Source organism: Varanus komodoensis, unplaced genomic scaffold, assembly GCF_004798865.1.
Source record: "Varanus komodoensis strain SLA01 unplaced genomic scaffold, ASM479886v1 scaffold94, whole genome shotgun sequence".
Taxonomy (NCBI): domain Eukaryota; kingdom Metazoa; phylum Chordata; class Lepidosauria; order Squamata; family Varanidae; genus Varanus; species Varanus komodoensis.
In genome coordinates this window covers 1459643-1487559 of record NW_025336646.1, presented here as the reverse complement: position 1 = coordinate 1487559, position 27917 = coordinate 1459643, and the positions used below count along the sequence as shown (strand labels likewise).

Sequence of the window (27917 nt, the reverse complement as noted above, 5' to 3'; positions counted from 1 at the left end):
AAAGCTGCACATGTTCCTTAATAAAGTTTATTGACTTATAACTATGCTTAGGAAAATACACTCAAGGGTTAATATGCAATTTAGTTTAACACCTTACATTTTGGACAAAGGCTTGTACATTGTTTACGTGAATAAAAAAAACCCAGGACATGTGATCTGTTCTGATTTTATATCTTATTACAACTGTATAAAAGCTCTTCATGCACTACAGTAGATAGAAAGCATGAAAAATTACCTTTGGTTTAAATTGAGAGAATAATACAAGTATTGCACTGTAAAAAGCTTCAAACACGGTGCAACCAAACATAAAATGTTTCAGTGCCAGCTTACAAAAACTTCTTTAGCTAGTGTGATTTTCTTTTTAGGGAGGAAAGGTGTATATACATACACATGTGTGAAACATTTCCTTAAGCTGCCTGAATGCAATTAATATTGTATCTCAGCGTGTTAGCTACGAAGACAAGATTCAATACATCTAACTGAACCTGTGTTTACAACTAAATCATCAGCAAAACCTAACATACTGAAATTTACAATGTTATGAGTAAACTGACCTGTCAGTTTGTTCTGTAAGAAGGATTTAAAGTTCCAGCCCTTAGGTCAATCAATCCCCAGATAGCAGCAATATTAAGATGTGTTGCAAGTTCCTAGTTATCCATTCTTTAGGTGTCTTGCAGCATTGAGTTTTCATGTTTGTTTCCATAAACTTTAAATGTTCTGCTAGCCACACTGCCCAGCATGGTACCAACAACATGAGATATTACAGTATGGGTCAGATTGGAATATTCTTACAAGGATTGCTGCTGAGAGAAGCCCTTTAGTAAGGAAGAAGCTGGAAAGGTGAGTCCAAATTCCTGTAAGCCCTGTGTTTAATTTAAGAAATACCTACTTTAGGCAGAAACACAGTACATTATCTACATTTTAACCCTAATTTTGCTTATTCTTTAGCAACGTCTAACATTCAGAGATGCATGACATGTTATCTTTTACTGTATATCTTAAAAATCTTCAAATCTCTCTAAGACAACAACATGGTAAAAATGTATTGGAATTTAGAGTCACAATATCCAAGGTAACTTGGGATACAATGATCTGATCATTGGAAGATTTGTTTTCTTAATACTTAAGTGTTTTGCCCTTTCATGTGCAAGAATACTGCCCAACACAGGCACTGTCTTCTACAGTTTTTCCAAGTGTGAAATATTTTGTCTTGATAATTTGCTAGTAGAATATTCTGTGTAACATAACAGCCTTTTTATTCATCTTATATCACTATTGCTACCTGTTTGCTTTATCTTTTAAATCAACTTGGCTTTTTAAAAAAAATCATGAAAATGTAGCCCAAGACCATGAAGACTCTTACAAAATGGAAGCATCTCTTTAAAAACAGGAAAAGTTCCAAAAATCTGTCTACACAGTACTGGAATTTCCAGCCTCTGTCCAAACCTCTTACAAAATGACAATATTTTTACACCCAACAATAAAGTTGCATCTAATACTATTTCAACTAATTGGTTAGGAAGACATTTCAGCAGTGTTTAATGGTTCAACATAAATATAGTTGCAACTTGATTTTCAATTGACAATGATTGTCACAGCGAAAGTAAGTCTTGAACATAAGCTATTCACACACAAATAACTAATGTTATACAATTTACTTCTGCCCTAAAGGGATTTTCTCCCTCAGATCTTTGGCCTCCTATTTCCAGTCTCCCACCCCCACCCCTATACAGAAGTATCAGTTTCCTCTATTCAGTCAAGTTATGTTGAAATGGAAGCACACAAAATGCCAACAGAAGGGGAGCAGGGCAAGGGGAGACTAAGGGGAAACAAATTATAGTTTAATATGCTTGCAGTAGAGCAGAAAACTACACTGGTAGCCGGGGGGGGGGGGGGCGACAATGTGCCAGCAACTTCTGCACAAACCCTAAGAAACAGACCAGAGCAGTAAAATAACACCATAGCTGGATTTGTGCTGCAAAACGTCTCAGCAGATTGGGCCCTTTGACAATGTAACGCTCCCATGTCTGCTGTTTTGCTCTATTTCAACAAAATATTCATTTCCAGAAACAATAAAGAAAAAAAATCAAATAGGATGGGTGTACAGGTAAGATTGTTAGCTCAATTTTGCTAATTATCTGCAGGTTGTCATTGCTGGTATATTCAAAGACATTGAGAAGCAGGTCTTAATGGTGAATAAACCAGTCTGAAAGTTACTTGTGACTCTTCTCCCAGTTTACAATTTATAATTCAAATATCCAATCATTTCAATTTATCTTTATGCCAACTATAAAAGGACCAGAGTAATTAATTTAATTAAAACTTGATTGAATAAAGAACAGCAATTTTTACATCTGCCCTAATTCAAGGTTTGTTGCTTACCAGGATTTTTCTGATGCATGGCATTAGATGAACAACAGAACTTTTTCAATGCTAAAGTAAGCAGACAAGGCAGAACCCAATCGGCAATTCTCTTGCATGGGTATCACTGAAATAAATGCAAGCTGTGTGAAATCAGAGTGCCTAGGTGGACTGTGCTCCAAATATTTCATATACAAATGCAGTGGAACTAGAAAATATTATTTTGCATGAATTTGACTATTTCATTTGTAATATTCCTTAGTACATTTTAAGAATTTAGCAAGCATCATCCATTAATACATTCTCCTGGGAAATTCTCTCATACAAGCCTCTTTGAAAGGAACAGGAGATAAAGACAAATGGGGTTCTTGCGCATCTCTTGTTCATTTTAATGGGAACTGTGAAATATTTCCTTCCAATAACAGCATTTTCAAAATAATAACAAAAAGCAGTAAAAGAGTGGGTGTACTATCTGCATGAAAACAGATTATATGTTATAGGATAGATCCAGAATCCAATGGATGTATGAAAGTATGCAGGAACTGCCTTTGGGAAGCAGGGCATGATCTTCAGGAAAGCTGGCCTTGCAGAGAGCTAGGAAGCTACTCTTTAGCCAGCTCCCACTCAGTTAATAAAGGTTTAAGCAAAACAACTTCCCCACAGCTTGTGCACATTATCATTTGTTCAATTAATGTTATTGTTCAATTAAAGCTCCTAAGGGTGCCATCCAATGTGATTGCCCATAACCCTACCAACTGAAGAGTGTTGGAGCCGCACAGAGACAAGGATTGTCTCCACACTTCTCCCTCCTGGCAAAGACACAGACAGACCATTTCTACCATCTGTCTTTTGCTCCTATTTGTGAGGAGGCGAGGCAGAGGCACTGCCAGAACTCCTTGTATCATGTCAAAGTCTCCTTCCTACACTCCTCCGAGAACCCCTTCCTCTCAATGCTGCCTCCAAAGTGGCACTTATGGAAAGGACCACGCTGGCTGTAAGGGGAGGTGCTTTGTGGTCAGAGCCCCAGCTCTGTTCCCAGCACATGAGGTCTAAGGTTTAGACTCTGATATATCCTACGACTTAATAGACAGTGTCTGGCAGACACAAGATTGTTTAAAAAAATCACATATAACCAATATAGAACCAAAGGTTGTAGCTAAAAGAAAAAGAGAACACTGGCCATGATAAGCAACAAACCTGAAAAAGTCAACATAAGGAAGGAAATCCATTAACAAAACCAAACATGCATATATAAAATATACATATAAAACACAAACCCTAAACTCCTAAAGGCTTAAACTGCATAGGTAAAAATAAAAATTCTGTGCAATATTTTTCTTCTCTTAAAGCACAAAAGGAAATAACCTTGCCTTAAAGTAATAGTTACCAAATAATGGATTCACCAATCAATAGATGGAAAGAACTTCAATATTTTGGCTAGCTGATCATGATTGGGGGATCTGAAATGTATATGCAAATTAAAAATATGATCATGAGATCAAGTTCACTCCTAGCCAGTCAGAAGCATTGGACCAGTAACATTCCCATTTTGAAAATTCTGTTGCTGTAACACTTTGTTCAACAAGCACAGATGGCCTTATGCATTTGGCACCTTCCAAAGAGATATTAACCAGGAATGAGCCTCAGGATTTCATACCAACAATATGTACCCTTCTCACAGAAAAAGTTGTGAGTGGGTGATGCACTGCTATGTTTTTGAACATACTATCTCCCTGACCATTCAGTGTCTCCAGAAAGCTTCCATGCATATACAGCTAAGAATTCTGTATATCAGAGCCACATAGGTAGAAGAGTCTTTCCAAGTTATTGGGAAAGATTCGCACAAGTAGCCCTGCACATCTGGTTCCAGCATCCACACACATACACAGCAGTGACATGTAATCCACCACAGTAAAGTATCCCACAATGTGGCACATAATTATGAGCAGGCCAAAGAAATGGGATCCAAACCGCTTGATCAGGAAGATATCACATTCAAATAAGCCCTGGCTGGCATCTGACTTTCTCCAAGCAGTAATGAGAAGGATAGGAGAATCACAACAAGCCTGAAACTAACTCCAAGTTAAAACTGTCTCACTAAAATGTAATGAGCAGATAAGGTCCAGACTGTGGGAAGTTAACTGGTAGCATCTCCTGCTCAAGGCTTATGAAAATGAACACCACCATTGCAGTGCATTTGCACACTTTAATTCATCTCGACAGAGCTTGTGTAGGAGACACTCTCAGTGTCCTGAGGTCACCATTCCTAAACCAACTAATGTGTGTCTCGTTCTGTTGCAGATCAACAGAAATAATCAAGTGATTCCAGGGCTCTATCCCAGGGACTTGTGCCAACTTAGCAAGCTATAGCGTTACACACTCTACTTGCCCTCTCTAATCAAAGAGATACAAATAATTAGTTTAACGTTTCATCAAAGGTCAGGAAAAAACAACAACCATCAAATGAAAAGTATGAGCAAAGTGAGCTTAAGCAAAGATTCTACAAGAACTGTACCTAAGCTCTAAAAGGTCTTACAGAAGAATAAGAAGCTATCCTGAAACCGCAGTTTGGTTAATCTTGCTCCTTTGTTGCCTTTTCAAGATAATACACATTTACCAAATGACGGTTCAGGTGCTTACTGTACTCGCCTTCCTTTTTAAATGAACGATCACAGAATATACACACATAGTTCTCCTTTGCGGCCTTGGCTTCTGCCACTTCTTGGGATGGTTTCTGACTTGTTTTCTCTTGTGCCGTCCGAGCACCATTTAACCCAGAATCATCACTGCCTTCTGATATGTTGTCACTGATATCACTGCCATCGTGACTGTGGATCCCCTCGTCTTCTTCCATTTCCTGATTTTCACTTGCTACTGTGCGACTGGGTGATACGGAAACCAGGTCTGCTTTAGTGCTCTGCTCTAACTTCCCTGGCAGCTGTGATGGTGGAGTGCCTACTGGGTCTTCAGCTTGCAACTGGTTTTTGCAATTATCATCTTCTGGGTTTGCACTATGAGTTACTATCTCACATGCTGGCACTGGCTGAACCTCTTGCACTATATTTGCTTTCACAACTTCCATTTCACAAGTCTGTGATGTCTGAATATCTTGGGCCAAATCTGGTAAACTGTTTTTGAGTACCTCTGTTTCTTTTTCCAAGATGACATCAGAGTCCTTGGAGCTGGTCCCAGGTACAATTTCCAGTTGCATTTCAACTTCATTCTGAGAAACAGCTTTTGTGGTCTCTTCTGCAATGGGCATTTCCTGATCTCTCACTTCTGGCTCCATGTTCTGGGCCACATGTTGTGCAGGTGGTGGCTCCTGATCCTGTCTGTTCTCTCCAGGGTCAAATTGACTCCCACCATCATCGGGCGCAACAACGGGCTGCTGCACATTGCAGGAACCAGATGGCTTACTTTCTCCCCCTTGCATAGTAGGACATTCTTTATGAACCAATTCCTCATCTGTTATCTTCTCACAATCAGGCTTTTTGTTGTTGCCACTAGACTTAGTCTTTAGATGCTTCTTTTTTTTGTTTTTCTTAAGGCAAGAATTTTGCTTTTTGGTGACCTCCAATTTGCTTTCACCTTTTTGAGAGTTCTGGCATTTGGGGGATTTTTTCTCTGTTTTCTTTTTCTTTTTCACTACAGGATCAGTGTCTGTTGCAAAATCTTGCATAAAAGGAACAGAGTTGGTCTCTGCTTTTCTTTTTGTCTTCTTTGTTTTAACATTTTTCTCAGTTGTTTTCTCTGTTTTCACATATGCTTCTTTGTTTTCAGCCACGGTCTTGCGACTTCTAGTTGTAACCTGGCCTACACCAACATTACCAGTTAGCTTCTTTTCTTTTGACAGATTCTCTTTCTTTTCCTCTTTTACAGCTCTCTCGCTTTTCTTTTCAGTCAATTCCTTCTTTGTTTGTTCTTGTTCCACTTTATTATTATCACCATTAATGCTATCAGACGTGTTCACTTCACTCTTTTTAGTCCGTAGTCTTACTTTGGAAACATCCATTGTGATGTCACAACAGTCAGGATGTCTGGATTTGATGTGATACTGCAAGTTACATTTCTTAGATGCAGCATATTCACAGACAGGGCAAAGGAACTGCCGTGGACTAACATGAAGCTCAACATGCTTCTTGAAGTTGCTTCGGTCAGCTGTTTTGTAGTCACAGTGAGGGCAAGCCAGAGGTTTGGGTCCATCATGAACCTGCCTTGCATGTCGAGTCACTTCATGCTGGTTTGATGCCACATAGCTGCATTGTTCACATTTAAATGGCTTCTCACCTGAGGTGAAGGAGAGGGAAATTGTCAGTGATTACACTATACAAAGCACATTAACTTACTTGCAAAGCTACAGATATAGAGTTCATGCTTTTGTACTTCTTAAATTTAAAAGTTTCTTGATTTTACATTAAGCACATTCACAATAGACACCAACAAAATACAATAAAGGAACAAAAACAAACATGCAAGCAATAACTAAACCACACGTTTCATCTATGATAAATACATACCAGGAGAGATCACGCTACAGTAATATTACCAATTGGAATCCAAACCAAACTGGTCCATTGAAGGCAGTGCAGAAAAATGGAAATTACAGATGAATAGTTGTCTTACACAGAGATTACACCACATCCCATACCCCAGATTCAATTATACTCACACAAAAGTCAAATGTTTCTGTAGTGCTAGCCCTTCACCCAACATAATACATAGTTTCATAGTTCAAAGCATTAAATCTGAGTGTGAAGCAACAAGAAAAATAGAAATCTGCTGTGGCAATTCAGTTTTAAATTAGGGAGTCACCACTAGCTATATCAAACATAACAAATGATGAGGGATAACAGAAATCGAGGACCAAAATTTCTGAAGAGCCACAGGTTGACCACTGCTTTTTGACACAAAATTAACTAAGTAAATTAAATAAGCAGCACCTAGAAAACAATTCTGCAGATAAAATTAATTTATTCTGGTAAACTGTCCAACAATCAGATTATCCAAAATCACATTTAGCTGACTGCATTTTTGTCTCAACCAAAGGATGCCACCCATCTAAAAACCCATGGGCTGTTCTGCACAAGCAGATGTGCTGCTTGTAGCACACCTGCCTCTTCCACTTAGAGCGGAATCCTCAACAGTCACCTCCGTAGGCTATGCAGCTGCCATCTGAACCCAGACCCTGTATTATTTGGCGACTCAAAAACCAACCAGTTAAATCAATAACAAGCTATGGATTAACTCCAACAACCTAAAGGGTCATGCAGGCAAGCTACATGCCCCTATTTTCCCCCATGTTTTTGCTTTCAGAAGCTGCCTCCTTTCCCTGTTTCCCTTCAGTACCTGTTCTAAACACAATTTAGGGATCAGACATGAGACAATCTAAAGGAAATCCAACAGAAAATATTGTACTATTGTACATACTAGCAGCATCCTTTCAAATTGCTCTTGTGCCTCATCCCTAAAATGTTCCATGAAGCAAGTTGCACTCAGGGAAGAAGCCCACAGAGTGCTGAGGCATTCTATGATTTTGACAGCTTGGATCTGAAAAGATATTGTAAGAAAGCATGACATGCAGTAAGCATAAGCTGCCAGAGGTTGAACATTGTTCAGAATTCTAGCTACTGTGAAGCATCTAGACTAATTCTAGTTTAGATTTGGGCCTGGTGCTGGGAACTTGGTACTTAGTTGTCCTGCCATAGAAGTCTATAAGATACGCTCTATGGGATGGGACTCGAGCACTGTACTTCAGTGGTTCCACTCCTACTTATTGGTCAATCTCATAAAATGGTGACAGTTAGCAGCAGTAGTAATAATAATTAGTAGTAGTATTAGTTAGGGTGGTCTGATACCAATGTTCCAAAGTCCAACAGAGGACTTGAAAACTGGGCTAAAGAACCAGTTAAATACTGGCTGTCCTTATAGTCGTTTTCTCCCTCGAGAACTATTTCAACTGAGGAATTATTGTTATTTCCAACTGTGTATTTTCCCTCAACTTATCCCTGTGAAAAATCCTTTTTTAAAAGAAAGCTGCAAAATTTCATATTCTTGTAAATGGAGCAGGATGCACTTCCTCCATTCCTGAGCACTAAACTGTCTCAGGAAAGGATGGAAGAGGGGGAGGGCACCAGCAACTGTAAGGTCTTTAGAACTAGTGGAACTTGTTGCAAAGTAGGGTGGATAAAACTCAATTATTAAAAAATAAAGTTTTTAATGGTTTTTATTTGAAACAGATTTGATTTTTTAAATAAAATGCTTTTTGAGGAAAAAATATATTTAAAGATAGTTTTCTACTGAAGATACATTATAGTCCAAAGATCATGAAATAAGGATTAGTTTTAATTATGTAGCATGAGGCTGTATATTCATGCAATGTTTTTTTTTTTTTGGTAAATTTATTTATTCACATTATGAATACGAATTCATATTATGAAATGAATTCCATTAATCCATTCACAACATCATGCTTTTCCAGAGGTTTCTGTAAAATTATTGGGCATTTTTCTATCTAGAACGTATTATCAGAGATGTTTGGTTTTGAGAAAACTGTGAATTTGTGTCTGCAAAGATTCATCTGCCATTTCTTCACAACAAAAATGTTCCAAAATAAAGAGTTGAGAAAAATACCTTAACTGCCTTGTTCCTTTGCAGATCTATCTACACAGAATCAAGCTAGTACCTTTTAAGTGCTATGTTTCAAAAGATTCTATGAATAGAAGAGGATTGTTGGGAGTGGAATAGACCTGCACAATAAGCTAAGTGTGAGAAGGGAGGGGGAAGCAGTAAAAATGAAAGTGAACCCTTTTGAGCCGAATGCTCCACAAGTCTTTGAAACTTTTTGTGGTTTATCATAATATTCTTTCTGTGGAGGAGAAAACCTATAAATCTGTAATGGCAGTCACCTGTATGAAAATACCCAGTTTGGGAATATTTTAATGAAATTCCTCTACCTATGGGTAAGACAGGTCATGCATGCAAATTATGTAGAAATCCATGATTTAAATCTAGCCTTACTGACTAGTGATTCAAATCATAATTTAAATTGATTTAAGTTCTATCCACTCTGATGCAATGAGGGTGATATACTCATTACCATTTTTCACAGGAAAAGATCTTTTCATGGCTTTGCTTTTCACTTTACAGCTTGCTATTTGCAAGCTGTAAAGTGAGAAGCAAAGTAACAAAGTAATTTATTTGCAATCTCATTTGGTCAATGCCTATGACTGGCATCAACTGCACTTTGACTGCAGATACTTACTATGGCATTGAAAGATATTTCTGAATTATAAAAATGTTTGCACACATTTCTGGTACCAAAAAAATACTTTGAAAAAGGTGATGAACTAAGGATGTGTGCTTCAATGTGAGGTGTTGTCAGTGCCTTTCACTAGCAGAGAGTGGAAAAAGATCTCAGAAGGAAAAAAAGGAAAGGAGGTGACCGAAAATGAGTTGTCAGTAGAGCAAGGAAAGGAAACAAGGAAGCTTCAGCCACCAAGTCCCCTGAGATACCTACTGGTCAACTGAGGAAGAAGAGACAGCCCATAGTGAGCCCAATCATGTGCCATGTGCATTATGGATTGTTCCATGAACAACACACAGTGCATAGCTTATTAGTAGGTTGGGTTGCTGCAAATTCACCTGATGAATGACCACTATTAAACTTATTTAATATTTAACAGCAATAACACAATACAACCTGCCAACTCAGCCCATGTACTACTACACTGCTACCATGTAGTAACTCACCTACAGGTGGCTTCTGGTGGAGACCCACTGAAGGTCATATCTGGCCTGCAGACTTAACAATGCTTACCCTGCACTGGTATATTAAGCATGTAGCAAACATAGCCACCAGAGCTCTTTTGAGTGGCTCTTTCACCAACCTGAGTGAGTGCGCATGTGCCTGGTTAAGTGAGTCTTCTGAGAACTTGAATAAGGACACATAGAACAACAATAAGGACGTTCTCCTATGAAAAAAAAAAAGAGAACAAAGCATTATATTAAATTGTTGTTTGTTTATTAGATACATATACACCCAAATAATACAAAATAATCCACAACTGAGCATAAAACATAGTTAAAATATTAAACATTAAAATTACAGAAGAATAAAAAGGTCTTGACCTAGCACCAAAAAGCATATAACGTCGAAGCCAGGCGGACCTCTCTGGGGAGTGCATTCCATAGCCAGGGCAGCTCCGCAGAGAAGGCCCTCCTCCCCCAAGTATGTTCTCTCCTAACCTCCTTCAAGGAGGGTTCCCGGATAATAGATCACATTGTCTGTCATAGTCCAAACATATAAACAAGTGGGCAGTTTTATAAGAAACAAGGTAGAAAAATACTGTTTCATGCTAGACCAGGCCTAAGAATATTGCTGTAAACATTTTACTCCTGTAGTCCAATATATCTGGCAAATAGTTATAATATTGATTATACTTTTAAAAGTTGACTTCTTTCACCTTAAGACTAACTCTCCTCTAGAAATATGACTGTTGCCAGGTGTATATGATTAAAGGCAAATAATCAATGGGACTTAAGACAATCATGACTAACACATGATTGGATGCACCGACTTTAGCACATCTTCTCTTAGCATGATTAACTCTGCATCCAACCAAAAAAATTTCCATTAAAAACTATTTTCATCTATAATGGTGTGACTGGATTCGTTTGCACATAATGAACAACCCACCATTAACAAATTATAGTTTGTTATATGGCACCTGACCACTCACCCATTTTCAGTTTGCTGAACTACCCAGAGATGCCCCATTATGTATGAATCTGATACTCTGGATTGTTGGAAGAAACCCAGAAATATAAGCAAAGGAAAAGATGTTGGTTAAATCATGTGAACCAGGACACTGATTTACAATTTGGAAAGAAAAAGGTTCAGATAATTTTCAGACAGAAAATAACTGTCACAAGCTGTATGCTAGCAGTGTGCATGTGTAATTTGTAAGCATTTAAGTGGTTTATACTTATTATATTTCTAATGTTTACAACACCACTACAAGCCAAGTCAGTATTTATGTATTTATTTACTAGATTTATAAACTGCACCCAATAGTCCCACACAGGACTCCCTGGGTGGTATTATTCGAGTATTGCTGATGAAAAGTAATGGCTAGCCTGAAGCTGCTTAGTTAATTCATGACTGATGCAAAAATTAAATAAGGGGATTCCTGATTCATATTCTCAGCCAGACATCCACAAAATCCAATAATCAGAAACAAATATATCTGGTTTTCTGACAAGCATTCCACCACAACCACCACTACCTCCAACTGGTTCTAATTTCTGCAGCAGTCCAAAGAAGATAAAGTATGGCAGCACCCTTTCCCACTGTTTCCAACTTTCTCCAAGCCACAACACATACACCACAAATTTCAAATTCTCCCTCAAGTCCCCCACCACACTTAGAAGACTTGAGGCTGAGTTCGTTCAGATCTGAACTGACAGTACAAATCAGGAATCTACCATTTTCACCTGGCTAAGCCAAAATCTGTAGTTGGCCACCCTACCTACCCTGATCTCCAGGCAACCTTCCCCACCCAGGTCATTAATCACATGGTTTGCCCTTGTGTATAAGATACTTCTTCCTGCAATAGCCAGAGCATGGCTCCCAGATTTACTGAACTCCATTTTATGCTAGTTCTCAAATGTACTACTTCTAATATTAATCCTTACACATATGATCAGTAAGAGTTAAAAAAGAACACTTCCATTGTATTTACTTTAGAAGTCCTTTTGCTAGGATATAGCTTTTACACAGGGCCAAACAATGCATGACATTAATCATGTGGTTTGCCCTTGTGTACAAGAATTTTTTTCCTGAAATTCAGTACAAGGCTTCCAATTCAGACTAGAGCCTCACCAAGGAGTAACGAGGTTTGGGCCATTTGCCTCTTGCTGCAGTTGCAAAAGCAACTTGGGCTTAACATTCTGAGTTTACAAATTCCCATTCATCTCAATGAAACATTTTACTTATGCAAAATGCAGTTGAAGCCTCCTCAATCTGGACTACAGTGGGAGGACTGAAGTCTTCCCACTCTGCCCACAAACAAAAGGCTAAAGGCTCCCTTACTCCTCCACTAGGATTCTGATCCAGGTTGAGTCCCACAGTGACCATTTCTGAAAGAAAAATTCTGCACACAAGGACAAAACATTTGATTAAATGTCACGTTGTTTGGCCCAGTCTATCAATTTCATTAAAGCAGCAAAGAACCAAAGTGACTAAACTTACGGTTTATTTCAGTCTTCTTCAATGTGGCATCTTCCATGTGTTACAACTATAACTCCCATTAGTTCTAGCCAGCATGGCCAATGCTTAGGGATTGTGGAAACTGGAGGGCATCATGCTAGGGAAAGCTCATTTATCTACAACATGGGGACATCTCTTTTCTCTCCTTCCTCTTAGGTCTCACTTTTAGTGTTACCACTTATTTGGTGTCTGCTTCACATATTTATTTTTTAACAAGCACACTGAGACTTAGCTTTTGTTTAGTAAGTCACTTAATACAAATATAAACATCACAACAAGGAAACAAACTCCACATATAATTCAACTATTCATTACATGCTCACCTTCTAATGAGCATTTTATTTATACATCGGGAAAATATATTATACTTAGAAAAAGATTCTTTCTTAAGGTATAAGTAACAATGACTAACCTGCTCTTGTGCCCTGTCCTTTAAGGGTTTTTATACAAAGAAATTATCATGTGAAGTTTCTCCTGGCTATATAATATTCCTTTTTAATTTCTGCAGTTCAAGCTACTAAAGGATTCAAAACCCAACCATGCAAGCAGAATTCAGGTAAAGGGGAGTAAGATCACTTTCCTGCTGTTTCTACAGAATCCTATCTGCCAGCTCTGGTAACAATAATAGGGTAAAGAATTGCTGAAATTATTTTAAAAACCCTCTACAACTCAGTAACAACTAAAAACAGAATTTGTTTCTTCTGTGTATAGAATTGTCTTCCATCTTGAAAGGACTTTCCACCTGAACAGTGGTGGCTGAACACGATTTATCAACCTAAAATCTGAACGAAAATGTACAATGTGAAGCTGCAGTTTCTATGAATCAATAACATATTATTTGTAATTAGTATACAACAGAAAGACCACTTAACAACAACTGTAGGAAGAAATCCTTGTACAAAAATAGTTTATATGCTGCCTGATTCTATATGTACAGTCAAGTGCTGTTTCACCATTGCTGCTATCCTGGTGGCTAAAGCACTAGCCTCTGGCTGGAAAATGAAACACTGCTAACAGGCTTCCTCGCTTGCCAAAAGAACCCTTGTAACAGAAGAAAGGTACAGTGGTCCAAAGGCCAGGAGGTGGCTACATGGTCCCAATAACCCTTGAATGCCACCTGGGCGAGCAATGCTACAACTGCCTAAACTGCTGTCTCTGTAGAATACCATCGAGGGCAGGAACCCATCAGCAATTCAACATAGTGCTGCATTAACACCAGGCCTTGGTCCCAATAGCAAGGGCAAGATCAAGTGCAGTAGTATTAGTTAGTTAGTCAGTCAGTCAGTCAGTCAGTCAGTCAGTCAGTCTTTCTTTCTTTCTTTCTTTCTTTCTTTCTTTCTTTCTTTCTTTCTTTCATTCAGGAGACTTCTATGCCGCCCCATTCGCCGAAGCCTCAGAGCGGCTCACATCCATAAAATAATATAATATAAATTAACAGTATAAATTAAGTCACCCTGGCCAAAGAATAAAATGAATAAATACTATTAACAATTAAAATGACATTTTTATAAAAAAGTCTTCACCTGGTGCCAAAAAACAAAAAACGACGGCACCAGGCGGACCTCTCCGGGGAGCGCATTCCATAGATTGGGCGCCACCACAGAGAAAGCCCGCCTCCGAGTACTCACCCTCCTAATTTCCTTCACTGTGCGCTGTACAGACTTTCATAAACAATTGGTCTGCATTTCATTGAACTTACAATCTAAATTTCAAGGTGAACAATGGCAACTAAGGATGGCTATCGGCAAATGCAGTTATACAAATGCAGCTTGCTCTGATTGGGAATAAGAACTACTGGATTTTAAGATTTGGGGGGTGCCAGTCATTTGGGAAATGCAGATCTGTCATTATAAACTGATCATCCACTGGTGCTAGGTCCTTTAAGCCTGATTATACCAGCTGTTAGAGCTCACAAGTTTGGAATGTTCATTGACAAATGAACAAAATAATATTACAACAGACCTGCTGGATCAAATAAAACCCTATCTCAGCCTTCTCTACTACAACTTCCATCATTCCAAGTCATTATGGTCAAAAGTGGCCTATGTAGATACGTATTCTGTTCCCGACAGCGGCCACACAGATGCCTAGAGGCAGCATGCATTTTTTAAATGAAGACAATTTAAATCAAGAAGAAAATTTTTAATTTAAATCAAGTTTCCCATTAAACTTTTTCATATATTTTCTGAAGAGTGAACAAAATTTGACCCCTAAGCCAAATTAATTTATGATCAAATGAAATACTATTTACATCTTGGGAACTTTTGTCTCACTTCATACATTTTGCATGCTTTCTTTTTTACATATGGAAAATGTATTTAAAATATTCCCATATAGAGAATTTCTCACGACTAGCACTCATAACAGTTTCATAGCACAACTGTGCCAAAATAAGTTCCTTTGAGTTCAGTGAGACTTACTCCCAGGCAAGTAGGTAGAGGCTTGCAGACTTAGTATGAAAATACTGGAACACAAATGCTGAATATCTCTTTTTCTTTCCTGTGTTGTTCCTTTACTTCACATTTTAAGTTCACACTTAAAGACAACTTATGGATTAATAATGAAGATAATATATAGCCAGTTTCACTCCCAGTTGACTATAGCCTTTTCTTCCATGACTGGAGACAGTTCCCATGATCACTGAAGCTTGTTTTTTCAATATTACCCTCTGATGGGGAGTGGCCATGGTTTATCAAGTCATCTGAACTTGAACAACATCAGTTGTGTGAGGCTAAAACAACCACAACAAACCATGATAATCCCCACTCCTACTGAGGGTTAAATATTCAAAATGGCCACTAGCATGCTTTAAATAAATACAAATACCTGCATATCCTCTCTTTCTTTCTTACAAGGAAGTGTGTTGGTCCTGATCTGGACTGGGACCACTCACACAGGTAGCAAGATTTAAGACTTCTATTGCTTTCCTAAATTCAACTTCCCCGCAGCGCACACACAAAGACGACCAAATAAAAAGCTACCACTGGCATGAGCTGAAGCTTGCTCTTTTTTTTTTTTTTTTTGGGGGGGGGGGGCAGGGAATTTAGAAAAACAAGCAACTACCCAGACAAGTAAGTACATGGGCCCATACTGGGTATGTTTAAAAAAAGAGAGAGGGTAAGCAGCACACTATACATTAGTGTGCTGTGTATTTCAGCCATCATATAAATCATTTCTGATAGCATTTCAAAAGCACAGTTAGCTTCACATATCAAATTTACTTCTGGTGGTTCTGGCAATTTTGTTATTTTCCTTTTCTGCATTTATGTAAAAAAAAATTCTCCCACATGTTTTGTGAGGGATTTACACAAACAACTAGAAAAAGGCTGAGCAAAGGAAAACAAATTAGCTGACTGTGCAAAGTATTTTCAAAGCACAAACCATCATTGTTCCCTTATTAGGGTTAATTTTCAAAACATAAATATATACTTGATTGGAATAAGTAACTCAAAATTGAGTTTACCTAAAATGTAACAAGATACATCTGTACTTTCCAATGTGAATGAATGCTAAATCAGAAAACAAAACAACACTAAGTAGTAGAGCCTGCCCATTAGTGTTTATAGTACTGGCATTAATATCATTCCCAACAGAATAAGCAAGATACACAACAGAAGTAAATTTTCAATAGATCCCAGAGAAACACTTATGAATTAGGCATTTATCCTTTTAAAATAGCCTAAAATTTTCAGGTCTAAGTGACAACATGATAAGGAAAGTAAGTTTCCTCTATAAACTTCAATTAAAATCAGAGGCAGTTTAACTTTCCTATAAGCTGTTATGGAAAAAGCCCTATAAGAACATGAATTACTTTAATGGATCACACCAGGGCTTGGCAAGTCCAGCTTTCCATTTCTGACACTAGTCAGGAGGCTATCTCTGAAAGTTCACAAACCTGATGAAAACTGCCATCCCCTGTTGCTTGTTAGGTACATCTTGTATTTAAGAGTATCTCTGAACAGAAATATTCCAATTAGCTTGTCACAAGTAATAGCTGTTGACAAATTTAGCCTTCTCAAAATGACCTGATCCTTAAACCCATCTCCCTGAATTTAGAAACCATTACCAAAACTTGCACTCTGAAAACTAACTCAAAATGCAACTCACTATATCTACCTTAAGTCTGTATTCTACAATCTGACCCAGGGTAAAAGGCAAAAATTCTTCCAGAATAAAGTGATTCCAGATTGAAGCTTTTCATTCTAATCAATATTTGTACACTTTCATTTTTACTAAGTAAAAAAGTTCATAACCAAGCCATGAACAAATCAAGCCGAGTACTTCTACAACACTGCAAACTCAGATACCAAAGGACAAATCTAGCTTTATTCATAGTGAACTGCAGTACAGAGCAGTAAATTTGAGTAAAACAATCAGAGCAATCTTAAAAATTAAGAAAATCGAACTAGGTATTTTTTGTTCAATTAAAAAATCATTTTAGGAATAGGATTCTCTCCAATAGGTAAATTTGCTAATATAGCAAGAGTAGACATACAACTATGATCAATTCAGTTTAATTTTATTTTTTTATCCAAAAGCCATAGCATATGATCAACCCAAAATGTTGGCTGCAAAGCTGGTTGTTTAAAAACAGGAAATGTTAAATCTCTAAGCACAATTTCTAATAAGACATTGTACAAGTACAAATATAATCAATTCTACTTAACACAAGCTCACTAGTCAGTCTATTATACCCAGACACAAGGAAACATACCACTCACCTGTATGTGTTCGAATATGTTGAACATAGTTGTTCTTCCGGTCTGAGAAGTAGGAACACTGTGAACATGTGTATACTTTCCGTGGAAAATGGTTTCTTAGATGCTTTTTCCAATGATATTCACTGACTGTTGTATATGTGCAGATGGTGCATTTGTAGACCCTCTCATTTTCTCCTGCTTTGTTGTGGTGTTTTAAGTGAGCCAGATAGTGATCGTACCTGTTAGTGTTGTAGCCACAGCGATCACATCTTATCGGACCCTTGGAGAAATCAACCTCATCTGTAGTGCTTGAGTCAGTTTCTTTAGCCTGGCCATGCTTCTCAGCTTTTTCTTCTACAATGAATCTCTTGGCACTGTGTACCCGAATGTGATGGACAAACTCTTTCTCTGATTCTGCCTCATACTGACACGGCTTACAGTGAAATGGCTTGCTTTTCAAACTTTTACATTTGTCACCTACATTCTCAGGGACAACTGCCATTTCCAGTGGGAAGCCTTTGTCTGGGCTACAGGTATGAGGAACAGAAGACTCTGTCAGCCCTTCAGTTTCCACATTACGAACCTCAGGAGCTCTAAGGGCTCCTATATCCATATCCTCCAGGCCTTCACAGGCGGGTTCCACACCCTGTGCATCATCAATTCCTTCTCCATCACTGTCTGAAAAGTTGGTATTGCCTACTGTTGTCAGTTCAGCCATTTGCCTTTCTTCACCAACCATGTAATCACAACAGCTGCCATTAACTTCTCCTGTAAGCGCCACATTTGCCAACATAATAAGTTGAGGAGCTGCCAGCTCAGCTTTGGAAAGTTCAGGGAAGTCATACATATCGTTTGACAATGACATGCCAAGGTTATTACTGCCAGAAAACAGGCTGCTGCCACCAGACTGCCCCAGCACTTGCATTGCCATTCTAACAATTCTGTTTAAAAAGAAAGAAAGAAAAGTGTTTTAGAGCTGCACACTTATGAAAATGCCAGTTTATAATATCCTTAGTTGAGAACACTTCAAATGACAAAAACAGTTTCATCAAATCAAAATTTTTAACTGTGCAGTGTAGGCACTTCCAATTGGATTCCCCCTGCCCCCAGGCTCCTCCACAAAGCTAACTGACTTCAACTGTCCTGTTAGAAAGGAGGAAGAGGAAGACAGACCAAAAAGGAATACCAGGCCTACTCTCTGCCCTTCTCCAGGGAGAGATGGGAAGCAAAGCTATTCCTCTTCCCTCCCCATCTCATTTTGTTCATGTGATAGAACTTTTTAGATTCTGAGTCTGCGGAAGGGGCTGTCTTTCTTGCTGATTGTTTAGAAGCCACTTCAGGTGCCTTTTTAAGATAAAATACTTCAAATAAATGGATAAACAATAAAGCTGATAACAAGAACAGCACTAAAGGCTCACTGTATTGAAGTATTTATTGTAATTCATTAATATTTATTATAAATAATTCTGTATAACTTACTTGAAATTTAATTGTTGCTTCATAAAAATTAACAGTCTTTTGAGGGAAAGTACTAATCAGAATCACAGAACCCTCTCTTACAGTTCTGTCAAATAAATTTTAAATATTTTATTACTTTTGGACTACATAACAGAGAAATGCAACAGGATTTATAAAATCACTTTTGAATCATATCTTGGAAAGAAAGGTCTAATTTATTGAAAGTCTGAAAGTAGAAAGCCAATACAAGGATATTTAGTTGTGTAATTTTATAATCCATCACTCACTGATAACAGCAGTTGAACAATGCTTTATTTTTTCCAGAGTAACTAGTCTCTTTTTATCACATGAAAAAATTATTTATACAGGATTGTTTGTCTAATAATTCAACACAAAGACTGTCCCCTCAGGAGTAGACCTAACTTTCAGCACTACAATTGAGAAAAAGAGAAAACCATGACAGCAAAGACTAATGACACTTCCATCTATAAACTGCCCAATATACCTAATTTCACAATACCAATATCTTCTAAGCCAAAGCATTTAGTCAACTGGTCACAGCGTGTTATGCCTATGCAGGGAAGTCTCTGCCAGGCAAAGAGTTAACTGGGTCTCTTAGAAGGGATGGGGGGGGGGGGAGAGAGATAGGGCAGTGCTGGTGCTTAGAATTAACAGAAAACTTAAGGTCATGGCTGAGTAAAGGTCACAGAGCAGGGCTGAGTGTGTAGGTATGCATGTACATACAAATGAACAGGGGATGTCACATAGAGACTGTGTGTTGCTGGTGTGAATGGAGTGTCTGTGTACATCTGCCTGCATATATAATTAATGGAAATAAGTTGCCAATTCCCAGAAGGCAAGCTCTCACTCCAAAGAACTATCACTACTGAGTTTCAGCAGCGCAATTATTCATCTGGATTAAAAATCCCATTTCATAAGCATGTTTTTGGTAAAGGCATCCTTTTACTACTACCTACCCATATTCCATATATTAATAACAATTAAAGTGCATTAAAGGCAGACTAGACCACCTTGGGTGTCTTGACTATACATTCTTGAGAGAGGAAAGTAGCAGAATGGACTCCCATGATGCACCATATATTTAAGTACATAAGGCCGGCTTCACAGTATCAGAACAAAGGGTCCATCTAATTTCAGCATTATGTGTTGAACAGTGACCAGACAGAAGCCTCTGGGAAGCTTGAGAACAAGATATGAAAGCAGTAGCCCAGCCCTGATAGTGTCTGAATGGTTACTGGATAAGATCAACTTGTAAAATGATGTTCACAATGTTTTAGAAGGCTGCATTGGGCCTTACTTCCTGTTATATTGCTTAACAGTTCAGTCACTACACAAAACTTTTCAGGAGTCAGATGTCTGAAACCCCTGTCCATTTTGAACAGTTACTCTTCCTTCTGGAGCAGCAATTTCTTATATGCACAAATAAACAAGGCACTTAGGTACCCTACAATAGGTTAGCATGTAAACAGACTCACTCTGAATTAATTTGAACTACTTCTAAACCAAATGTACCCATGTAATACAAAGATTCATAACAAAATTGGGTGGTTATCCATGATACACATCTTTGTGTGATCAAGGATTTATTTCCAAACTTAAAACCACCATCACAACAAGAACAGATTTCCTCTGCTCAGGAATTGAAGATTCAGAACACATGCACACTTGTTCCTCAAGAACATAAGTGTGATGGTCAGGTTATATTAGCCAAACAACAGCAGGGGTGTGGAAAGATTTTACTTAAGGAATATGCCGTGGCGTTTTGGCCTATACTCAACTGATCCTAATAGCTAACATAACTCTGAACTCACTACAACAAGAGAAAGCAAGAAAAACCGAGTCAGTTTTAAAGTTTGCATGTTTTCAAATGCCAAATGAGGTATTTGTATCAAGCCAACAACTCTTAGGCCGTTCAGAGTCTTGCAGCCTGATCCTATGTTCATGTTTTCTAGGACGTTAATTCCCACTGAGTTTTTACTCCCAATGCAAAGAATGCAAAGGAATTGCAAGTTTAAAGCAAGAGATGTTTGGGAAAAAGTTTGCAATTTAAAAAAGCCCACGACTAAATTAATGTGTGCCATCAGCCCAACCACCATCGGCTGCTGCTGCATTCCAGAAATAGGCATTCGGCCATTTTCTAAAAACCAAGTAGCACAAAGCAGCTCTTTGCAAAACTCTTGCTGCAGCGCGCACACACATACAAACTCACCGAAGTCGGTGCTTCTGCTGCTCAAGGTCCTGTTCTCGTCAAACCCCCTTTTGCCTCCTGTTCACCCCCTCCCCAAAGTTTCAGTTTCCCACCAACTTTCCCTTATTGGGCTCCCAAAAAGTCAGCGAAAGCGAAGATTTAGCAACTTTTTCCCACCCATAGAGCCGCCGCCGCCGCCGCCCCCCCTCCCCCCCGCAGGCTGCAGAGAAGGCGGGGTGGGACGTTTCCTTTCTCTCCTGAGACAGCCTCCCCCCAACACGGCCAAGAAAACTATGGGGGAGGGGCGACCGGAGAGCTTGTTTAGCTGTTTCTCCAGTCTCTCCCCGCCCTCCAAAACCCCCCACACATACTCCTCTCCCCACGCCTAGTCCCGAACAACGAGTCTTCCTCAACTCTACCCTTCCCTCTCGAAGCATACAACGAGGTCTGGGCAAAGTGATGGGGTGGGGGGCTCCCACCGACTAAGGATCAGGAAGGGAGGGCGTCTGTAATGAAGCGGGGGAAGCCGAAGCCGCCTGCCTTCCCCTTCCAAGGAAAACGGGAGAGGGGGAAGGGGAGGAGAAGTAGAGGCCCGCTCACACCTCCGACCCACTTATCGGGAGGAGACGATGACTGAGTCTTGCTCAGCCCATCCATCCATTCAGCACCCCACGCACACACAGAGCTCAAGGTCACCCCCTCCCGAACCTCCAACTCACTTGTGATGGGGCCCAAAACCGGGAAGGGGAGGGCCAGAAATCGCTGTCCAGCTCTAACTAGGCGGCTGCTGCTGCTGCGGCCGCCGCTGAGGCCTCTTCTGTAAGTCCCAGCCCCGGAGGCGACGGCGGGGAAGGCAGCTTCTCCCTTCCAAACTTCCTTTCTTCCTGTTTGCCACAGCGAACTAATGGCCCGTTGGTGCTAGTGAGTTTCCCCGGCAAAACTGAGTCGTCTTTCTGGGAGGGGGGCTCCTCCAGGGACTTCCTTTCTTAGAGGCCCCGTCGCCAGCCACCTAGCCAGCCAGCCAGCCCTCCCCGCCAGCCTCGCTTCCCGCACCCACTTTCTCCTCCCCCTCCGCCGCCGTCCCATGCGCACCAGCAGCAGCCAGCCGCCTTCAGATCAGCCCTGGACAGCGCCACAAGCTCGCTCGCTCGCTCGCTCGCTCCCTCCACCCCTCTCCACCCCTCCCTCCAGCCACCACGACGGCACCCCGGTGCCGAGACACTCGCCTTCCTTTCCGCCCGCGGGATGGGCCACTCGCGCAGTGGAAACGAGTCAGGAGGCAGCGGGGCGACGAGTGCTCTTCCGACGACGATGGCAGCACTGCGAGGCGGAGGCGCGCATTCCAGCACTCACCACGCGCATGGCAGCGGCAACGGCCTGCCACCTCGAGGAGCGGCGGCCCCGCCCACCCCAGCGCGAGCCAATCGCCGCCCAGCCCTGCCCTGCCTTGCTTTCTCATGGCTTCCCGTCCCATTCCCTCGTATGCGCGGTCGGGATTCGCCTGGCTGCGGAACAGGCCTGCACGATCTGTAGCCCACCGAGCTAAGCGGCGCGACCGCCAGCAGCCATGTCGGGCGGCCTGCCGGATGTTTGGTAGCTCTGCCCTGCCCTCCGTTTCTCTTTTTACGGTTTCAGGCAAGCTGCAGAAACAAGTTTATGCAGCCGCTCCCTGGGAGCTGTCAGCTTATTGGGGTCACAAAGTCGTGCAGTCCCGCGTTTGATGACCCGCCTTCCCATTCCTCGCGCAAGCATTTCCTCACAGAATATAGCACATAGCGCCTGCTTCGCTCCCGCCATTCCTGCCTAGATAACCCTACCCAGGCACCACTTTCCAACAGCCTAGGTAGGTGCACGCAGTTGTGTAACTGCCCGGTACCACTGGATTCAGAAATCTGGAGGCTCCATTAAGGAAGTGACTGTGGGCAGATGTAACTTGGAAAATGGAGGATTGCAAACTAAAGGTTTATCTTAGACCTTGTGGGCCCTGTAAAATGTGAACAGCAGTTCTGCTGAGCTGATGGGTGTTTGATCCAACTTCAACACTTCCAAGAGCTGCATCTACTTCAGAAGTTCAAGAATTACCCTTTGTCACTCCAATAAGATTTTCTTCCTGAAACGTTCAGCCTGCACAGTTTCATTAAGAAATATTCATGCAGTCATTTCCTAAATCATAAATTGCATTTTTATGCTTACTCAACAGTAAACTCCACTGACCACGGTGGGATGTGATTCTAAACATATTGTTGTGAATTTCCTATCAAACCTCTATAAATAGGGCTGTAAGTGAACTGCCCAGAGTCTTAGCTACTGGGAGGTATGAAAATGTAATAAATAAAAGTAAGTGTGGTTTGCCTGGGGCAATACCAGGCCAGTGCTGACAAAAGACTGTTCATATGCTTGTAAAGTTCAAGAGGCAATACTTCTACTGAAGCTAAGATGGTCTGAGAAGTCTAGGTGATGGTTGTAGGAAATTACACATCTAGATATCTCATGTGTCTCCCACCCCCAGCAAACAGCTGGTACCTGTCTGTGAAAGGAAAATAACTGCAGCTTGAGTCAATCAGAGACAAAGCACAAATGAAAAGAGATGACTCCAGAATCTGTAATTATGTTACAGCTGTGAAAGGAAAATAAATTGCAGGCTATCTTCCTAAAGATCTGGTGTGGGAGCAGTGGACTTTGGCTGTCTTATTAGAATGTTTAGGTCATGCTTCTCCCTATGCTCAACTTGTTTATTTGCAAATATTACAAAATGCCAGTAGACCCCAGCAAAGTCCTTCCATTGAAAACCAACATTACATAAGCCCTACGTCCCTGAAACTTCACACCACCTGGTGAAACATGGTGCGCTGAACACTATTTAGGACTGTGCTGCACACAAAGAAAAGCTACAGCTCTTGGAAGTGATACAGCTCACTGGTGCCAATGGGAGTTTCCCTCCCAATGCAAATAGTAAGCATGAGCTAGATTGGGGCTGGGGGCAATTGCCTAAAATTTCTTCTCCCTCCTTGTCATAGTCCTATAGGTATGATATCCATACCATACCTAGTATGGCTGTAAGTTCTACTTAACAACAGGAAACATTCAGCACAATCCTTGATTATGGGAAAATCGCACTGAATTCAAAAGGACTTCAGAAGGGCTTTATACACATTTTAATAAATGTGCATAAAATTGTAGCACATGTGAGCTATGAACCAGAAAGTATATGACTCATGTTTCCACAGAAGACCCACAGGGAAACCAGGCTAAACCACTTAATTTGGATCATAGTTACTAAGGGTTACACAGGAAGCTCTCTCATGTTAAGTGAGACCCTGGTCCATGTAGCCCAGCATTGTAAATACAGATCTGTAGCAGCTGTCCTGGGTTTCAGAAATTTTTTCCAGCCCTACCTGGAGATCCTGGCAACTGGGCCTGGGACCTTCTGCATGCGAAGCCGGTGGTCTTTCACAGTCCCTCACTGAGAATATATATGTGAATCTATTAAGTATGCAACTCTTTGATGCACCGAAACCTCTTGGAAGCCGACAATCATCCTATGCTCACCATTGCCTCACCTCTGTCCTGATTTTAATTTAGACTGACATTTTGGCCATCTACATGAAGCTCCAGAGAGCAGAAGGTACAGGGGCTGGGGTGCTGATAGGAATGGGTATAAGGCCATGGCCCCAGCCCCCTCCCCTCCCCAGCCCACCCTCTTTCTCTCCTCCAGGGCACATTAGCAACCATGGGGGGTGGGAGGCAGCAGTCAGCAGTTTTTTCCATGCTGGCTGCAAGGGTGGGGGAGGGGCATGGCTGGTGTCAGGATCTCCAAACAATCCTAATACCATCCCCAACAATGTTGGGAAAACATGGGATTGCACCCTAAAATATTCTAGACAGCTGTATTGATGCTATGCAATATTTTGATTAATTTATTCCAAGTGTTTAGATATTTAGACGTTTTCTAATTAAAAGTTTCTGGTCACTATTGACTAAGTTTCTCTAATCCTAGAGAACACCGACAGATACACATATGGAAGCCAGTGAAGAAGCAAAAACCTATGAAAGGGAGAGCAAGGGAGCTGTAAGTGTAGTATCTGTATGTTTTAGGTCCCTTGAGACTTAAACTCAGAGCAGGAACCAGAAATATTTACTTTTAAAAGAGAGAACTCACATTTTCCTCTGATTCCCAGGGCAGAATAAAAGTCCCCTTTAACAGATTTTCATACATGTTTTGGTGTTTGCCACGACTGTTCTTTCCCCACTGAAAGAGCAAGCAACTGAGAAAGAGCCAAATGGGGGACATACACTTTAGCACAGGGCTTGGGGGAAGGCTGGAAACAGGCCGTGGCAAAAATAGCTTGTTTCTAGCTCCACATCTAGGGGTGTAACTCTCACCAAAGACTCTAAAGAGATTACTCCCCCCCCCCCAAAAAAACTCAACTCGGATCCTAAGATCTAGTAACTCTCACTGGCTGTCCAAAGGAATGGACTAAGAAGAGGGTCAAGGTTGAGAGCAAAAAGAAAATTAAAAAAGACTGGTCACAAAGGTGATAGGGACATGGCAAGCAGCTGTAGAGATGAGAAGTCACATATTGATTTGAAATAAGCAGCCATATTTTGGGGCACAGGCCCAAGATATAAAACTGGGTATATAAAATATTTTGGGGAAATGGTTAAAGGCCCTTTCTGAAATTTGCCTTAGAGACCACCAAAGGTAGGGGCTAACACAACAGTAGTCAGATTGAACTGGAATGTGAACTTCTAAACAAGTAAGATTGTTTGCTTTTTCTAACAAAATGCAAGCTAAAAATCATACAGGATGGTGGCATATCTGACTCTTCAAATGTGAGTCTGTCTCTCCCCAATTGTGCACAGAATGTGGGATGGGGGTCCAGATTTAAGAGCTGGGAATGGGAAATGTTACTGTGGGGCTAAACCTTGGCCCAACTTGTGGTTTCTCTCCCCAAAGCCTAGACCTAGGCACTTTACTCCCACTCCCTTTCTGTTGTGCTTTCAATGAAGATGTTTTCTACAGGATTTCACAATGTTCCACACTGGGTAAACCTTCTGTGGTGTACAAAGGGAGTGTGTGGGACAAATTGTCACTATTTATTTATTTATTATTTCAATTTGTATGCCACCAAAATAACCCATATCTGGGCTCTCTGTGCAGCTCACAATACATAAAAGCACACAACATTATATAATCAATAACATTCACTCAACATATTAAAAGCATATTAACAACATAATCCAACTATAAAACATAATATATCAAAATTAAAACATATAAGACATTAGAATAAGACTATTTAAATTAAAACCAACTAAAACCAGAAATAGGGTAAATTTACAACCAAATTACCATATGTACAACCAATAATAAATGGTTAAAATAGCCAGAGAAAAGGTAAGTCTTTGCCTGATGCCAAAATGCTAGCAGCAGATAGATTTGCCAGTGAGTACAGTTTCTAAATATTATAAGCCATGTCTCTCACATTTTGCAGAGTTTGAATGACCTTTCCTTTGATGGATTTTCTTCCTTCTGCAAAAACTTGTTTTTATCACTGGCATAATGGTGGGTATTTCACAGGTAAAAGTTAGGAGTGTGGGCACAGGTCTACTTTGTCTAGCTAGTGGGCCGCCCAGTCTACTTAATCATTGTTATCTTGGGGGTTTCAACCTGCTACTTGGGTTAGATAACAGAAACTACAAAGTATTTAAGTAGCAATCTTATGCATATTTAGACAGATAAAAAGCCTACAATTCCCTCATGCCCGGCCAGGCCTTATTTTGCAAAGGGCCTAAGCTTGCAAAGGATTGTGCCTCTGGAAAATTAAGCTTCACTAGAGTGTACTTCATCTAAAGAATGTGAAACTTTTTTGTAGCCACTTTACAATTTACTTATTTAATTACTTGGATTTATAAACTGCTTCCATCTAAAGATTTCAAAGCCATGTACACAAATGGAAACATTAAAAAGACCAATACATTCAGTATATCTTATGGGCAGAAGATGATAGGCACTACACAAGGAAAATATGCTACAGTGCTCGTTCTCTGTAAGCTTACTCTTAATTCTACCCCTTGGATAATTTCGAAAAGTTTGTGACAACGCCTGTAGGGGGTCTGTACTTACAATTTAAAAAGTTAAGAATTCCTTTGTGGCCACACCCAAATCCTTAGCAACTGCCTAAAGTAGTTCTTAGGTTTCTAGATAGTTTGCTGTAGTTTAAGGAAATATTTAAGGGGGGTTCTCTATTTAAGGAGGGTTCTCTATTTTATTCTACAAAAAGATTATTTGTTCAATAGCTTAGTTTATAATCTTTTGCATTTTACCACACATGAAAACCTCTTTGGTTTTATTGTTTTGAATTTGTTTGAAACTTTTTGTTTTTAGTTGTTACGTGCCATCAAGTCATCTTTGGTCCATGGATGAAAGCTCTCCTAATATCCTGTCCATGACAGCTCCATTCAGTTTTTCCAAATTCAAGGCTATGGCTTCCTTTATGGATTCAACCCTTCTCGTATTTGGTCCTTCCTTTTGTCTTCTCCTTCTGACTTTCCCTAATATGATGGTCTTCTCCAGTGAGTCTTGCCTTCTCAGGATGCACCCAAAGTATGACAGCATCAGTTTTGTCATTCCTGATCTCTTAGCCTTGACTGAGAGTGTTCTTACTGTTTTCTGCCTACTTTTCCTTTTTGGACGGAACCATCATGCAACACATTTGCAGCATTTGTAAATGAAGCAAACTCATAAGGCAGGCAACTGGAAGGGAGAATGCGGGGGAAGGAGAGAGTGCTTAGCCTTCTTCCACTCACCAATCTCCGGGCAAATACTCCTGGAGCTGCTTTATTTGTTCCCTCTATTCAGTATTAGAAATCTGATGTAAATCAAGGGACAGATCCTGGATGTGTGGCATTTCCAATGGAT

General features: G+C 40.2%; 1 protein-coding gene across 3 annotated transcripts in view; it reads right to left on the bottom strand.

The window, feature by feature from the left end:
- Positions 1 to 11: 11 nt before the first annotated feature.
- REST (RE1 silencing transcription factor) overlaps positions 12 to 27917 on the bottom strand; it is a 28937-nt gene continuing 1031 nt past the window's right edge. The window contains exons 1-4 of one of the 3 annotated variants that reach the window (XM_044418866.1): positions 22222 to 22345; positions 17350 to 18269; positions 10248 to 10331; positions 12 to 6648 (exon numbers count right to left, since the gene is read on the bottom strand). In XM_044418866.1, the coding sequence (XP_044274801.1) occupies positions 4934 to 6648; positions 10248 to 10331; positions 17350 to 18259 (2709 nt within the window). In that variant the 5' untranslated portion in view covers positions 18260 to 18269; positions 22222 to 22345 and the 3' untranslated portion in view covers positions 12 to 4933. Of the gene's footprint in view, positions 6649 to 10247; positions 10332 to 17349; positions 18270 to 21714; positions 22005 to 22221; positions 22346 to 27917 lie in introns of those variants that run through there. The other 2 variants (XM_044418867.1, XM_044418868.1) reach the window with 2 other exon arrangements.